General features: G+C 53.9%; 1 protein-coding gene across 1 annotated transcript; it reads right to left on the bottom strand.

Annotated features, from left to right (window-relative positions):
• Positions 1 to 3,068: 3,068 nt before the first annotated feature.
• Positions 3,069 to 15,534, bottom strand: CDX1 (caudal type homeobox 1). Its single transcript, XM_085073710.1, has 3 exons — positions 14,990 to 15,534; positions 3,589 to 3,734; positions 3,069 to 3,365 (listed from the first exon to the last, which is right to left on the bottom strand). Exons 1-3 carry the CDS (start codon positions 15,414 to 15,416, stop codon positions 3,159 to 3,161), a joined length of 780 nt encoding a protein of 259 aa, XP_084929836.1. The 5' UTR covers positions 15,417 to 15,534; the 3' UTR covers positions 3,069 to 3,158.
• Between the last annotated feature and the right edge of the window lie 255 nt (positions 15,535 to 15,789).

Below are 15,789 nucleotides of genomic sequence, written 5' to 3'. Positions count from 1 at the left end.
CTGTTATCTGCAGGGTCCCCCCTTGCAGACAGTAGTGATGCCCAAGGCTGGGCTGCCATCACCCCATCCCCTGCCAGGGCAGGATCCCACTGCTGCTCTCCATGTGGCAATGATAAAATTGGATGTTAAAGGCAACCAAAGCCCAGTAAGGGAGGATGTTGAGTGTGAGTGAGCCAGCCATGGGGACCATCTAGAGTCTGCACACAGAAGCAGCCCCAGCTTCCCCAGCCCAGCCCAGCTCTTGAGGCAGGTGGCTGATCCAGTCTTATCCCTTTCCCATATGGCACCAGCTCCATTGCCTTTGCCTCCCCCTGCCTGTTTCAGCTCCTGGTTCCCCACATTTCCTTGCAAAGGTGCACTGAGGTGGTTCTCCCGTGCCCTGGGCAGCCTGGCACCGTGCTGGTGAGTGTGGGGTCACCAGGGTGCAGTGGTAGGTGCAGCAGTAGGTGCAGCCTCTGTTGCAATTGCAGGAACAAACCCTTTGCTCTGTCCCTCTCTCAGCAATGCCACCTCATCCCGTTCCCACTCCTCCACCTCCTCCACCCACAAGGACTTTATCCTGCTTCAGGTGTCCCTCCACAGCCAGCTGTCTTGTCCTGGCACCTCAACACACCTCGTTCCCACCTCTTCCCAGGCAATGCTTAGCACTGGGAGGAGTTTTGGGGCTGGAGGAGCCATTTGGGGCAGGAATTCAAGGGCAACCCCTTGCTCAGTGCCCTGCTAGACAAGGGGAACACTGATGGGATGGAGAGGGGAGAGTGTCATGCACCAATGCCAGCTGTCCCAGGCACTATCTCACATCCTCATTCTCTGTTTGTTCATCTTGGACAAGGAGGATATTCAGCCCATTGACAGCCATAAAATGAGATTAGAGACCAGGAGGTGCCAATGGGAGGCAACCACATCCGTGGGCAGCTGGCCTTGTTCTTTGGCCTCTGCCAGCCCAGCCATGGCCTCACCCTCTCCCCCTCTGTCTTCAGTGCTGTGAGTTTGCAGCTGTGGTGTCACCCAGCACTGCCATCCCTCTCGGTGCCAAAGGAATGAAATGTGGCAGTGCCATGCCATGATGTGAGCTGTGCCACAGCCAGCAGTGCCCCTGTGGGACAGTCACACTGTGTGCTACAGGGACAAGGCTGAGCCTCAAAACACCCTTTCCAACCCTGGCTGTGCTCAAGGACATCAGCACTAGTGTGGCTCTGGAGCTGGCACCTTCCCCTGCTGCAGCACCACAGGTCGGGAATGACAGCAACAAACCTGTGTCACACAGGATTCCTGCTTGTTTTTATTTTCACTGATGCCTAAAAAATAAAAAGGAAAACCAGTTCTGCCTTATATACACAAAAACTGAGCTGAAGTCCTGAGTCGATGCAAACATTTGTCCTCATCACCAAGCACACCTGGTAACAGTGGCTGTGGGAAGTGTCACTGGCAGGAGGGAGATCCAGAGCCTTTGGAGGCTGGAGCAGAGCAGGGGACACAGTGGGATAACAAGGACCCACTTGTAAAAGCCACAGTACACCTGGGCACTTTGCGCTGGGGGGGCTGGGAGCAGTGGGGGCTGGCAGTGGACAGTGTGGCCAAGGGATGTGAGGCACAAGCAGTGCCAGGTATGATATGAGGGTTTGGCTGGGTGCTCTTCAGGCATTAGGGACATGTCTGCTGCTCCATCTTCCCAGAGCTTGGAGAGAAAATGCTGAGAAAGGTCAAACAAGCCACCATGCAAAGCTTGTGCTCCCTCCCCCCTGTCTTCATCTTTGGAAGCCACAGCTGAGGAGAACTTGGTGCAGCTGTGAGCAGGATCCACAGACCCTCCTGTGCCCTAGCTGTGCCCCAGCTGTGCCCCAGCTGTGCCCCACTGGCCTTTGGGGTTGCTGAAACTGGGCTGTACGTTAACCTGGGTCTATACAATGATCAAGACTCAGCAGGATAAAGGGACTTCTCAGCTGCAGCTCATCAGTAGGAATGGATGGGGTTTAGCTAACTGGCCTAGAGAGCACAGTGGGTGAAAGGGACTGTAGTGCATGGAGGAGCAGGGAGACAGGGAAGACAAAATCTGTAGTCCTGTAATCTGTAGTTTTAAAGAAAACAGGAAAAGAGATGCTTTTCTGTCTTTCTGGAAACCACCTCTCCATCATCCAATATCAGGACCTTTATCACATGCCTGAGGAGGACCCTGCCCACCTGGCAGCAGCTCCTGGTGCCTGCAGCTACTGTGGTCCCTTGGACTAGCACCCAAAACCTCTCTCAGTATTGAACCTTCTGGACAGCCTGGGGCTGGTTCTTGGACCTTATCCTGGTGGCAAATCTTCCATTCTACTTCCCTTCCCCATGGCAGGGCTCAGCAGGGTGGTCTTCCCCCTGTGTGCCTATACTGGGCTTCCTTCCACCCCCTCCCTGTGCTGCAGGTGGAGGATGGCTGCAGTGCCATCTTGCCATGGCACAGCCAGAGGAACCAGGGCCGCTGGGGACACTTCCACATGGCTCTGTGTGGCTGCTGGGGCAGAGCTGGGCATGCAGGATTGGGCACTGCCAGGGTCACTGGGGAACAGGGTGGGGATGTTCAGGTGCTCTTGCCAAGGATGTGCTCCAGCTTGCCATCATCACAGTGGTTTGAAGGGCTCCCCTGTCATGTCCTACAGCCAGGGGTCTTACCTGGTTCCCAGAGCCCAGGTTGCTCTGCCCTCCTCACCCCACTTCCCAGGAGATCATTTCAGCAGAAATTCATTTTGCCTTGAGTCCAGCCAGGTGTTTTTTCTACTTCAGTCTTGTTCAAGCTGCCCAAAAGCACCAAGCCGCTGGATTGCCAGAAGCACCAAAGGAAGCACCTGGAGCACCATGGGAAAGCCCTCCTCTACTATCACCCCCTTCCTTCTGCTGACATCAGGACCTTGCCTTGGGCTACAAGGACTAAAAACCAGACTGGTGTGTGATTCCTATGAGACAGCAGTACCTAACCTGTGTTTTTCACACAGGGGAGAGCCCACCAGTCCCTCGGGAAGGTCCCAGTGCCACCTTGCCCAGCCTCGCTGTCTGTCCCATCAGTTCAGCCAGGGACAGTCATGTCTTTGGGAAGGGACTGTCACCCTTCAGAGCACATGGGCTGGCTGGGCTCTGCTGCATAGTGCTTTTCTCTTGGGGTCTGTAGCTGGTGAAGAGGGTTAAGGCATGAATTCTTCCTTGATCGTCAGTGGAGATGAGGAGATGAGGTTGGGGGCATTGCTGCTGCAGAGACCTCCAATGGGTCCCAGCGTGCTGACAGCTGGTGGGGTTGGTGTGGTGGTGCTGGTGGGCTGGCTCTGCTGCTGCAGCTTCTTCTTGTTCACCTTCCTCTCCTTCGCCCTCCGATTCTGGAACCAGATCTTCACCTGCAGAAAGGAAAAGATGGCAATGCAGAAATGAGGATGGATTCAGGCAAGGATGACAACCGTCAGTCTCAGCAGGGCACGGAGGGCATCCCAAAGTTTGGAAAGGAAGGGATGTCTCTGGAGAAAAGTGGGGCCTCCTCTAACTGCTAGGGCTACAGCCCTCACCCTCCCCATCCTCATCTCCACCCAGGACATGGTTTTGCCAGGATGCTGCAGCACTGACCTGCCGTTCGGTCAGCCCGAGGGCTGCGGCCAGCTCGGCCTTGCGGCGGATGGTGATGTAGCGGCTGTAGTGGAACTCCTTCTCCAGCTCCAGGCGCTGGTGGTCTGTGTACACCACCCGGTACTTGTCTTTCGTCCTGGTCTTGCCTGGCAGAGAGAGCAGAGCTGGGGGTGAGCCCAGGGGGGATGAAGGGGAGTGGTGGAAGGGAGGGAGCATCCCTGAGGGCATGGGGGAGACTCAGAACCACCCGTGGAGAGCTCAGGAGGAACATGGCAATGCCCTGGGGACCAGTGGGAAAGAGAGTTGGGAGGTTTCTACTGGATTTAAATCCTTCCCATTTAGCACCAGAGTGTTTCTTCTTGTTGAGAAGTACCTGGGCTTTGGTGGAATTGCATGGTGGAAAAAGCAGGAGGGATTCAGAGGCACCCCAGGAGGATGGACCATAAATCTCCACTGTCATGACACGTATTTCCTGAGAGGAACAGAGCTGCAGGTCCTGCTGTGGGCTGAGGAGAGGCTGCCTGGCAGGGCTAAGGAAAGCCCAGCTCTTTGCTAGGAAGCCCAAAACCAAGGTGCCATCACTTGAATGTGCATGGATCAGAACAGAGGAAAGACAGAAAACCCTAGAATGACAGCATTTCTCTGTCACCAAGAGGGTTACCTTCCTTCTCCCTGTACTGAGTTTAGACAGGGGGCAGTGCTTTTGGTGCAGTCTTAAAAAATTCAGTGGAGAAAGCCCACATGATGCCTAAGCACTCCCAGGAACCTGTTCCATGGGCCAGGGGTGTTTGGCCAAAGCCAGCCTGAATCCCTCCTGGGTTCCCCAGATATGGACAGATCTTGGTGCTATCAAGACCCACATGTCTGTGCACACAGATGTACATCCCACGGGTCTGCAAGCTGCTGCTTTCTGCTGCTTTCTACCAGAAAAATACAGTCAAAGCTAGCCCTGCTGTCTCATCCTAAGCTCCTCTGATGCTCTACAGGCACACAGGGTGAGCTGTGGAACTCTGCCTGGGCCATGGGGGCAGCTGGCACTCCAAGGGAGGACACCCATGCCTGGCAGTTTGCTGACAAGTTCCTGGTGTTTTCCTCTGCAGAAGAGCACATAGGCAGGGAATAAACACAGCTGTGAATATTTGCTTCTCCACCCAAAATGACAAAATCCTGTTCCAGGGAGTCGAGAGGGATGATGCCTGGCCATTTGTTTGCCCGGCAGTGGTGTTTGCCCATCTTCTCCTGAATTTCTGATGCTGAGAGCAGTGCTTCTGTGGGAAGGAGAGGGAGCAAGCTCAGAACAGCTCCAGGGAAATCCATGGATATATCCCTGGGTGTATCAGTGTGGACAAGATATTGCCCATCACTGCTGCAGATGTGCAGGAAGAGATTTTTTTAGTGACCCAGCAACCCATATAACCTCGCTTGTAGCCTGGTTCTGGCAGGAAAGGGGATCTTTGTATACCTCCCACCCTGTCCATCCATTCTCCCTCATGAGTCCTTGGCACATCCACCCATTTGGGCCAAATCAGATGGACACCGGGCAGTCTCAGCAATATAATTAAATTCTGACACCATCCAAGTGGTAGCAGGAGTTTGAGGTGGTGCAAAGGAAAACTGGTCTTTAGGCACCCTAATAAGAGAACCTCCACAGAGCAAAACACCAACCTCCAGGCTGCAAATCTGTTTGTCAGCCAGCTCAGTTTTATTTTTGACAGTGTCTCTCTCCTGCTGTCCCATTGCAAGGAGAAAGAGACTTTCCTAAGCCACTTCTTAAGTGTAAGAGAGTTGAAGACAGGACAACCCGTGGCCATGGTGTATTGCAGGTGGAAGAGGGGCTCCCTCAGGGTCATTTCCCTTGCAGCATCACATGGGATGGAAGAAGGCAGCTGTTTTTCTACTAAATAAGCAGGACCCGTGAAGATCCAGCTCATGCCATTGACCACTGAGCAAACCAGGTGTGGAAACACAAGTGGGAGCAAGTGGGACCTGGGGTGGGCATGGAGGGCATCTCACCCCACTGGGACATGACACTGTCACTCCCAGGCACATGAGCAGCAGTCACTCAGCTCAAGTTTCCAATTTCCATGAATATGCCACTGTCTGTGTCCTCCTGCCTGTGCTTCTGGCACAGGCTCAGCACAGCCTGAGCAGGGTGATGGCTGAGGGTCCCAAGAAAAACCAAAGCTCTCCAGTGACCCATAGAAGAGGGAAAGAGCCCAACAAGACTGCAACATGACCAGGAATAGAACCAGAGTTCCAGCACCAGGGCTGGACTTCAGCCACTAACTTGTAACTGAGGGATGGGATGAATGTTGTGAGTGTTTCAGAGAGTGAGGAGCACAGCTCATCCCAGGGCTGATCGGAAGCGAACACCTAATCCTGCCTAACCACCACCAGGTCAAACCTGCCTCTGACCAAACAGGGTGACTCTGCGGGTTGAAACAGGGTAAAAAAGGTTAAATGGATTGAGCAAGGTGTGTGTGGAATGTCTGCAGAGGCACAGCTGAACTCAGTGATTCTGTGTGCAAGGGGTCTCTGGCAGCTTTGCCAGGCACTTGTCCCCTGTCTGGCACACATCAGCTATGACAGCTCCACACAAAACTGCCCACGGGAGACACTGCAGGGCTGGAGTGATGCTGGGGGCACCCAGCCCATGCAGGACCCCCACCCTGCCCTGGCTTACCCACAGGGGCCCTGTCCTTCCTGGGGGTCACCCGGCAGGGGAAGAGTTCAGCAGCATGAAAAGAACTTCTGCACCCCAGCCCAGGAGGGACCTGTGCTGAATCTGCAAACACAGCAGTTCCCAAGAAGTTACAGAATAAACCAGATGCTCTGGTGGAGATTTATGTGAGGTTTAGCAGCTCCGTGAGAATCTGGGCTCCCTCTGGCTGCTCCAGGCTCAGGGGCTCCTGCAAGTTTTTTTTCTTTCTCATAGATTTCTTTTTTTTTTTTTTCATTTGAAAGCAAAAATGTCTCTAAAGAGATAATAACTTTAAAATTGCCTGACTTGCAATGTTGGTATTTGAATACCAGTGTTTGGGAAAAAGTAACACCTGGAATGTGAAGGAGTTGACAGATACAGTAAAAAAATAAATTAAAGATTAAAGAAATAAGGCGGTTTGTGAATACCACATATGCCATGAATTTCAGTAGGAATTATTATTTCCTGCTGCAGCTGTAAATAGATCCATCACAGCCTGTTCTTTGTTATTCCCTCTTCATCCTTCATCCTGGGTGGAGGTTGTGCTTTGCCTCAGGGCTGGCAGAGCCATCGCTGGGTGAGCTGGGCACCAGGCTCAATATCAGTATCAATATCATCACTTGCTGCTCAATATCAGGTAGAAAAGACTCAAAACAGAGGGCTCACTACCAAGCCAGAGATGGAAAGTTATTCACCTCCACTAATTGCTGGTTTCGGATGTTTGCTGAATTCGGGGATGTACTGTGGGTGATTCACAAGGAAAAGAAAAGGATTTGCAAGAAATACTATTGACAATGAATAATTCAACTACCTTGAATGTGAATGCTGGGTTACACTTAACTGTCTCCTGGAGACTTTTTATGACTCTGTGAAAAGAAAGAGGAAATTTGGGATGAGCCAATCCGGTTCCTTATGGGGAGCCTCCATGCCTACGTCCAAACAGAGGGATGGAACTGCTCCCACATTTCCAGCCAAGCCTGGCAAAGGTGAAACAGGCTGTCTCAGCCTAGAGCTGGGGCTGCTGCCCCAGGAGGGAGTGTGAATGGGGTGCAGAGGGGGTGCCAGTGGTGTCTCTTATCACAGTTGTTAGCCCCTTCCAACCCTGCTGTGCATTCACAGCCCCTCCTGCTCATCCCTGAAAGACCAGGCAAACGGAGTCATCCATGGGGCCAGTGGGAATGGTTTCGGGTTTGGGATCAAGGCAGGGCCAATGACTGCGTGGGGAGAGGGTATCGTTACCACTGTTAATGTATAACCCTAATAGCACTCACCTGAGCCACGATTAGATAAGGGAATAGCTTTAATGTGCTGTGCAAACCCCAAGGGACGCGCTGCCGAGTGTGCACACACACACGGGGGGGGATGGAGTCCTGACCCCAGCCTGGATTCACTCCCTGGGACAGGGGTGTCAGAGCTCCTGCCCTGGGATCAGGAGCCTGGCAGGGTAAGGGAAAATCAAGCTAGATCCCTGTGCCCACCATCCCAAGCTCTGCACCCTCACAGCCACAGTGGAGACTGCCAGGAAGGGGGTATTTCACCATCTCCAATCCTGGCCTGCCCAAAGGATGGCTTTAAGTAAAAAAATTGTGCCCCAAAAACCCTAACAGATTGAGAGTATGGGCATTGTGAGACTGGTGCTGAGCAGCTCTAAGAACAGCTGGGAAGGGACTTGTTCAAACCAGGGAGGAAGGAAACTGTGGGGTGGCAGTGGCACCCTGGGTGGAGGTGAAAAATAGCAAAGGAGCACAAGCTGGCATGTTATGGGGGGATCAGCCCAGCTCTAAATGGAGGATCCCTATCCATGGGACACATTTCTCCCAGCCACACCAGGAGCAGCACAGCTGCCAGCAGCCAGGAGCATAAACTGCAGCACTTTTCTAAAAGTCTCTATTTCACAGGACAAAGCAACTCAAAATTACCACAGCCACAAACTCTGGCTCAGTGAGAAGCTGCTGTGCAGCCATCAGGGCTCTGATCAAGGAAGTCAGGGTACAGCAGCCCTAACCCACTGGCCAGAGCCACTGAGAAGAGAGCCCACAGTGGTGACAGCTGTTGCACCCCACAGCAGAGGTCCCCAAGGCTTGGGGACACGTTGGATGCTGCTTTGTAGAGGAGGTGCTGGCAGGGGGGATGGAGGCATTGCTGCCAGGCTGCCTCGGCAGCTCTCATGGCTCGCTGTGGGCTGGCTCCTTGTGCTCCTGGAGCCATCCTGCCTTGTCCCATCTTCCTGGTGATGCTCTGGCCCCACACTGGCTCCACCTGTACAGCCTTGTTTGCCCATCTGTCTGCACTGGGGGCCTGGTCCCACACTGTCTGATGGCATTACAATATTATAATGCTGAAAAACACCTGGTGTAAAAGTCCTGTCACCAGGGAGCACCTGGGAAAGAATTGGTCCGCACTGGAGGTAAAGTGCAGAAAGACAGTGCAAGGCTGTCACCTCTGTGTGGGTGCTTTCTCTCTGTAATAAAGCTGCTCCATCCTGAATGAGCAGCATCTACTTGCAAAGAGGATAAAATCCTCCCACCGCAGAGGAATCAGTGCTCTAATCAGGATTTGGCATTTCTCCCCAGGGAAAGGTTCAAGGAAAATTTCCCTTACCCCAGGCAGAGCTTAGGCAATGCAACAGCTGGAGAAACTGAGGCACAGAGGCAGTTCCAAACCAGAGTGGAGTCCCAGGGTCAGAGCTATGGGATTCCCTGAACAGCTTAATCCCCAGTCCTTCAGAAGCTCCGTGACAGAAAATTCCCCTCACAGCCCCACAAAGCTGAGGACATCCAGCAGAGCAGTGCCCCATGACAGAGACCCCAGGCCCAGGAAAGGGCTGGGGTCAGCTCCTTAAGCTCAGGAGCCTCCAGGCTGGCTGGAGCCACCCTCATCTGGCAGCCAGATGTGCTCCAGCTGCCTGCGTGCAGAGGAGTCGATGCTCCCTCTGCCGAGCAGCGGTGATGGGAGCCGCACTGAGCAGAGATGATGCAGAGGCTCGGGACAGACAGCCCAGCTCATTTCCCCATCACTAAACTGACTGCAAACAGGAACCCCAAAGCCTGCACTGCTGGTGGCAAGGGCTGAGCCTCTGATGCCCTCGCTGTTCACCCCCTCCCCACACTCATTTTTCCCCCTCCTTTCCCCTCCAGCTCCAGCAGCCACTCCAAAACACCCACGCTCCTCTGTGGCCCGGGAGGGGGGGATAAACCCGAGCCCCTCACACTCCCTGAGTGCTGGGAACCAGCATCTCATGGTTTTCACAAGCCTTCCCCAGTCCCTTGCATACTTCAACATCCTCAGCTATTTTTCCTCTGCCGCAGGAAGCAGAGGAGTGATGGATGGGACGACCGACACGGGGCGAAGGACCGGAGCCATGTGGCTTGTTTCATCACTGCCAGTGAGAAACGACCCCCTCTGTAGGGCAATCCTTGCCGAGATCCCTGCCTGAGGTCATTCCTCTGCCAGAATGCATTGGATTTAGACAACGGCTGGGTGTCAAAAACTGGGTGAGAGGAACTACACATCCTCTCTGTACATATTTAATGTCTCAGTGCTGTGGAGGAAAGGAATGCTGGGTGAATCCTCACTGAATGGATTCTGCCAAAGCTTCCCCATCTCTGCTCTGGAAAAATGGGCATTTGAGACATCAGGGTTGAGGCAGGACTCATCTGTGCTGCAGGGAGCTGCAGGTCCCTCCAAGGAGCACTGCAGTGCTCCTACACCCAGGGCAGCTCTCTCCATGGTGGTTCACCTCACACAACCTGGAGATTTCTTCCTGGTGCCAAAGGCTTCAGAGCAAACTGCAATTCTCCCATGTGCACAGGGTAGCAATAAAACCTGGTTCAGCTTGGTACGGAGAGCACCGGATACATTTCACTTGCCAAACTGCACCTCTTGACCCAATGGCTTTCTGGCCTCCTGCTCACTGAGGATCACACCGTGTGCTCCCAAAAAAGCTTTGCCCTAAGTGCAGGTGTGTGGCTGGGGAATGCATGCCCAGGGGATTGTGGGGCTGGCAGAGCTGGGAGGCAGAGCCCAGGCTTGGTGCATGGCACAGTCAGGCAGGGCAGCCCTGCTGCTGGGAAAGGGCAGAAACAGCTGGTCAAAGAGCTGGATTTGGAGAGTGCAGACCGGTGCCCTGGAGCACACGCTGGCCCTGGCTGGATTTTGCACAGCCAGCACAGTGAGACAGGGCCAGAGCTACACCCACACCCACACCCATTGGTGAGGACAGCCCCTTCCTCCTACAAGCCTCATCCTCCTCCCAGAAGGTGCAAACCCCAAGGGAATAAAGAGCAGATTCCTGGCTGCAAGCAAGCTGGTGGCTCCCCATCACAAGCCCATATTCTTGGACATGGGCAACACACCCAGAGCTCCTCCAACCCCAGGGGCAGCAGCCTTAAACTGGGTGTTGGGACAAGTCTTTCCCAGCCCCGCAGTGACTCAATCCCTATTTTGGCAACTGGCAGAGTCCTTCATTTGTTCCAATGTTTTATGAGCACTGAGCTGAGTGCCGCCAGCCTGGCTCCTCTGCTGGGTCAAAGACCACACCAGCACGATGGGGAGTGCCAGGGTGACACATGGGCTGCTGGCACATATGGGATGGACACAGCCTGATTCAGAGCATCACCTCACTCCAGCCCTGATCCAGCTCATCCCAACCTGACATCTGGCTGGATGTGGCCCATCTGCAGTGAGGGGAGGAGGATAGCAAGGCAGTGGGGGTCCCATCTGGACACCAGGATTCCTCCTCCCCTTTGCAGCCCCCAAATCCAGGGTTTGGATCATCCTTACCATGGGGCAGTGTGGGGAAAGGATCCAGCCCCTTATCCAAGTGATCACAAAGCTAACAGGACTGGAGTAGGTGTCCTTGAAAGGTCCCCTATAGGAAATATCTGTCATTGGCCAGAGGTTTAAAGTGTCCCTCTGCTAATCCCAGGGTATTAGCTAGCCAAGCCCATCACGTAGGTACCGCCAGTGCTTCAGGGAAGCCCTTTTTGTTCAAGGAAAGTCAATTCTAGGAAAGTTTGAGAGGCCTGTACCTTGGCCAGCAGGCTGAGCAGTCAACAAACCCCATCTGGGGCCAGGAGCAGGTTGTGGGTTAATAATTCAAGGGGAGGAGACTGGTAGGGCCTGACACATGCACCCCGAGTGTCCCAGTGGAGCAAAGGGTCTCACAGGGAATGAGCATGTCCTAAAGAGAGGCTCCCCATGCAGGGACTGACCAGAGAAATGCACTGTTCTCCAGCCAACACCATCTTTCCAAAACACACCAAGAACAGCATGAGACCCAGTAGTCCAGGGGAAATGCTTGTCTCACTATTGAGATTTTTACTCTTTCCCTCAATGTTCATGGGCCCCACTAGGAAAATTAACTGGAAAACTGACCTAGAAAAAGTAAAACTGAGATGGAAAACTGCATACCCAGCAAATCACCACGTGCTCAGGGCATCTCTGCTTGCTCTCCATCACCCCAAAACTTGCCCAGGCACCCTGGGTATTTGTATCACATGAAACCCTGAGCACATTTGCCTCCCCAAGGGATGCTCCAATTGCACTTTCACTTGCAATATTTAGCACTGCAGCCCCTGCTCAATTAGTGACCTAAAAGCCAGACCCGAGGCAGTATCTGAGGATTTGCATGACTAACAAGCAGAGGGTGAATTTCAAAGTTCATCCAGCCCCGCTTCCAGCCACCTTCCTGAGCTTTTTATAAACCCAGGGTGCAATTCACAGGGAAGTTTGCAAATAATTGTGAATAAGGAGGAAGCATGAGGCTCTGACATGCGGCTAGTGAAGGCTTTATGAGCAGAAAAGGAGGTGACATTGGAGAGAGAAATGAGGCCTGGGGACATCTTCCAGCTCAGTTCCCTTTAACTTCCCACTCCCAGCAACTGGCATTGTAATCCCTTCTGCTGCTGGGTTATCTCAGCTCAGCCAGGTGAAGCACACAAGAATGTAGCAACAGGTACATAAAATCATCCCCCTGTAAAGCCTGACTCTGCAGTGAGTCACTGGGAGATTTCTCATTGATTTTTTTGTGCTCTGGATCACATTTGCAGAAGGGCCCAGCACACTCATATTCCCTGCATAACATTTTCTTTTACTACCACACAGCTCATCCCCAAAAGCTTTCAAACTATGGCCAGGAGCTGTTTATACAAGCCAAGACAGAAAGGGAACATTAATTTACAACCCTCTGAAGTATTATGATTTATAGCATTCACAATGAAATTGTTGATATTTAGAGAGAAAAACTCGGTGTATTCATTTCCTATTCCCACTGTGGTGAGATGGGGAGTTTATCAATCCAGACTGATTAAAGTCCAATTTATTGATTTCAAAAAAATGATTCATCTAAGAACTCCACCCTTATCTATGTCAAACCCATCTCTGTCCTACTCTCTTCCAAGCTTAATGAAGACTTTTATTCAAAGGGCAGCACTGGAAAACACTAGCTGCATCCCACCACCTCCCAGCTCAAGGTCCCACCACAGCCAAATCCTGCAGTTGCTTGGCACCAGCAGCACCAGGCTTGGACCCAGCAGAGGTGCAAGGACAGGTCCTTAACCTGTGGGTGACTTAGAAAAGGAGCTTACAGGTCATCCATCCTAAGGAAACCACCCCAAGACAGGGCCTTTCACCCTCACTTTGCTGTGGTGGGGCTGGGGCAGCTCCTCTGCATATGAGAGGATCAAGGCTGACTTATTTGTTCCTTTGTATGTATTTGATCTGAGAGATACAAACTGAGTCACTAATGATACTTTTCCAGAATTCAATCAATTCAATTGTTGTCTAACTCAATCAGAGCACTTTCAAGCCCCTGTTTTATCTCAGTCCCACTGCTGGGTGTAAACCTGTGCCCTTGATCCAGAGAAGAGGTGTGCCGATAGCTTTCCTTCCCTACTAAGTTTCTCTCCCACCTCTTTCCTCAGAAGAAACCAAGATGTTCAGACCTACAAAACCTGCAGAAGTGGCAGGGTCCCAGCTGCACGGGAGGGCTGCACATGACATTTCCCCTTCCACCTCTGGGCAAAGGGAAGCCATCAGCCCTGGTATTGCCTGTGGGTCTCAGTCACTGCATGTGGGGGGAGGCATTTTTCCTAAATAGTTACATTCAGTGCTTAAAATGGGACAGGAAATACCAGCCTGCCTCTCCCCTCCTCTCTCCAGACTGGAGCTGGGTTTTTTTCCATTTATCAGGATGTTCTGCCTGCTCCACTGCAGTCACTGGTCCCCATCCCTGCCACACTGATTCAGGGAATATAAGTGGATATTTTCCATGCTGGAAGAATCTACACACCTCTGCACAAGACCCTTACATGGTCCATGGCCACTGGGAATAGCGTGGAGCCAAAAACAAGACAAAAACTGGAGACACTTTGCAAAGAGGGAGACCTGCCCCTGATTCCAGGGATATGAAGCAGCAGCAACTCAAAGCAAATTCACCCCTGAGAGATGCCCACAGCCACTCCTGTAGTGAGTTTGGTCCCAGCAGTGCTCTGAGGAGCTCATGGCCAGCACAGGAAAGGGAGAGGGGCAGCAGGTTCAGGCAAGCCCGGTGGGTCCCGCTGGGAAGGGTCCAGGCTGGGAAGATGAAAGGGTGAGGGGAGGTCAGGACAAAGGGCCCACACCTCACCTCACTGCCAAAGGAGCCGTCCACCATCTCCATGACAAAGAGAAGTCCTTGTCAATTTGGATTGGCCCCAAGGGGGATCTGCCCACCGCCTTTGAAGTGGGCAGCAGGGCGAGTAGGGGGCTGGGGTCACCCAGACGCTTCCCCCAGGTCAGGAGTTCAGCAGGGACAGGACCCCGAGGATGTGGAGACAGGACCGTGGGGACAGCATGACCACTCAGTGCCCAGGCCAGAGGAAACCACAGGAACCAGGGCACCGTTTCCCACTGGACATCCACCAGCCATGCACCTGCAGCACCCACAGCCACTCTCCACGTGGCACCATCCCACCACACACACTCTGCACACACACACTGCCCCTCACACACACACACTGCACGACACTGTCCTCCTCACACAGCCCCTGCACACACACCGAACATGTCACCTCCCCCAGACACACCTGGTGGCACTGCCTGTACACACACCCTGCTCATGGTGCCTTGCACACTCACACAGAGCCTGCAGCACCCACTGAATCCACCTTATGCACACACACACAGAGCATGGATACACACACAGCTCCCTCCCTGCACACACACACAGCATTAGGCACCTTGCACACACACATGTGCACACATGGCAAACATGGGCTCTCACACAGCCAGCTCACACTGCCATGTACAGCCACAGCCCCACACACTCATCCTTGCACTTTTGAGACCCCCCCATCCAACACTCCCTTGGGGTCCTGGGGGTTTCTGGCTCTGCCCATCCTACCCAGTGGCCACAGGCAAGGGCAGGGTGCTGGGACAGAGACCAGCTGGGGAAAAGGACTTTCCAGCCATATAAGCCCAGCTGCCACCAGTGTGGAAGGACAGCACCCTCCCTGCCTATCCTCAGCCCCTGCCACCTCAGAGCTCCCCTGCACTTTGGGGACTGTGTGTCAATGCCAAGGGCAGGCCAAGCTTGCTGTTTCTCTGGCAGTCCCTGTGCAGGAAGAGCCACAGAGCAGGATCTGGCCCCGCAGAGCTCCAAGCCCGGGGATCCTCTGCTCTGAGGACGGCACAGGCGTGCAGGACTGGGGCTTTCCTTACCGTTGTTGCTGGTGCTGGGAATGCTGCGCCTCATCCACTCATATGGGGTGCGTCTCTGGGCATTAGGGGAGAGCTGGGGGACCGAGCTGCTGATGGGTGGAGGCAGGAGTCCAGAGCCCGGAGGCTGAATGGGGTTAAAATCTGGGGGGCTGAATCCAAACTGCCCCGGGCTGGCGGTGGAAGGCGTCGCAGCGGTGCCGTAAGAATGCCAGTCCTCCTTGGCAGGGGTGTAGGGAGAGCCCCAGGCAGCTGCCGGCTGCCCGTGGTGCAGGTCGTTGTTAATCCCCGGCACATGGTGGTAGCTGGCGAAGTCCGAGTACTGCGGCGGCCCCGGCACGTAGTTCTGGGGGTTGAGGTTGAGGCTGGGGTGCCGGACCGGGCTGGGATACATGTTGGTGTCCTTATCCACAAGATATCCTACGTACATCTTCCCGGGCCGTCCCCGCGCTCATGCTGCGCCGCCGAGCCGCGAGTGCGGCCGGTTGGGTTCGGCGGGCGGCGGCCGCCCCTCCTTCGGCACCGCTCACCTGGGCGCCTTGGGGAGCCTGTCCTGGGGCCAGGCACCTCCCTGCCCACGGGCTTTTATTGGGCCCAACCTCTCGCAGCATTTGCATTGAAAGGCAGGTTTGCATTTCAAAGTGCAGAAACCCCAGCGGGTGAGGGGGACGAGTTCAAACTTCCCATCCTGGCTGCGAGGAGGACGAGGTAGTGGGTGACCACAGGGAGCACTGAGGACCCCATATCCCATCTGTCACTACCCCACAATTGTGCCCATGCCAATGGACGTGGTCCTGTTGTAG

Source organism: Lichenostomus cassidix, chromosome 13 (assembly GCF_008360975.1).
Source record: "Lichenostomus cassidix isolate B80296 chromosome 13, HeHo_3.0, whole genome shotgun sequence".
NCBI lineage: Eukaryota > Metazoa > Chordata > Aves > Passeriformes > Meliphagidae > Lichenostomus > Lichenostomus cassidix.
This window is presented reverse-complemented; position numbering and strand designations above follow the sequence as displayed.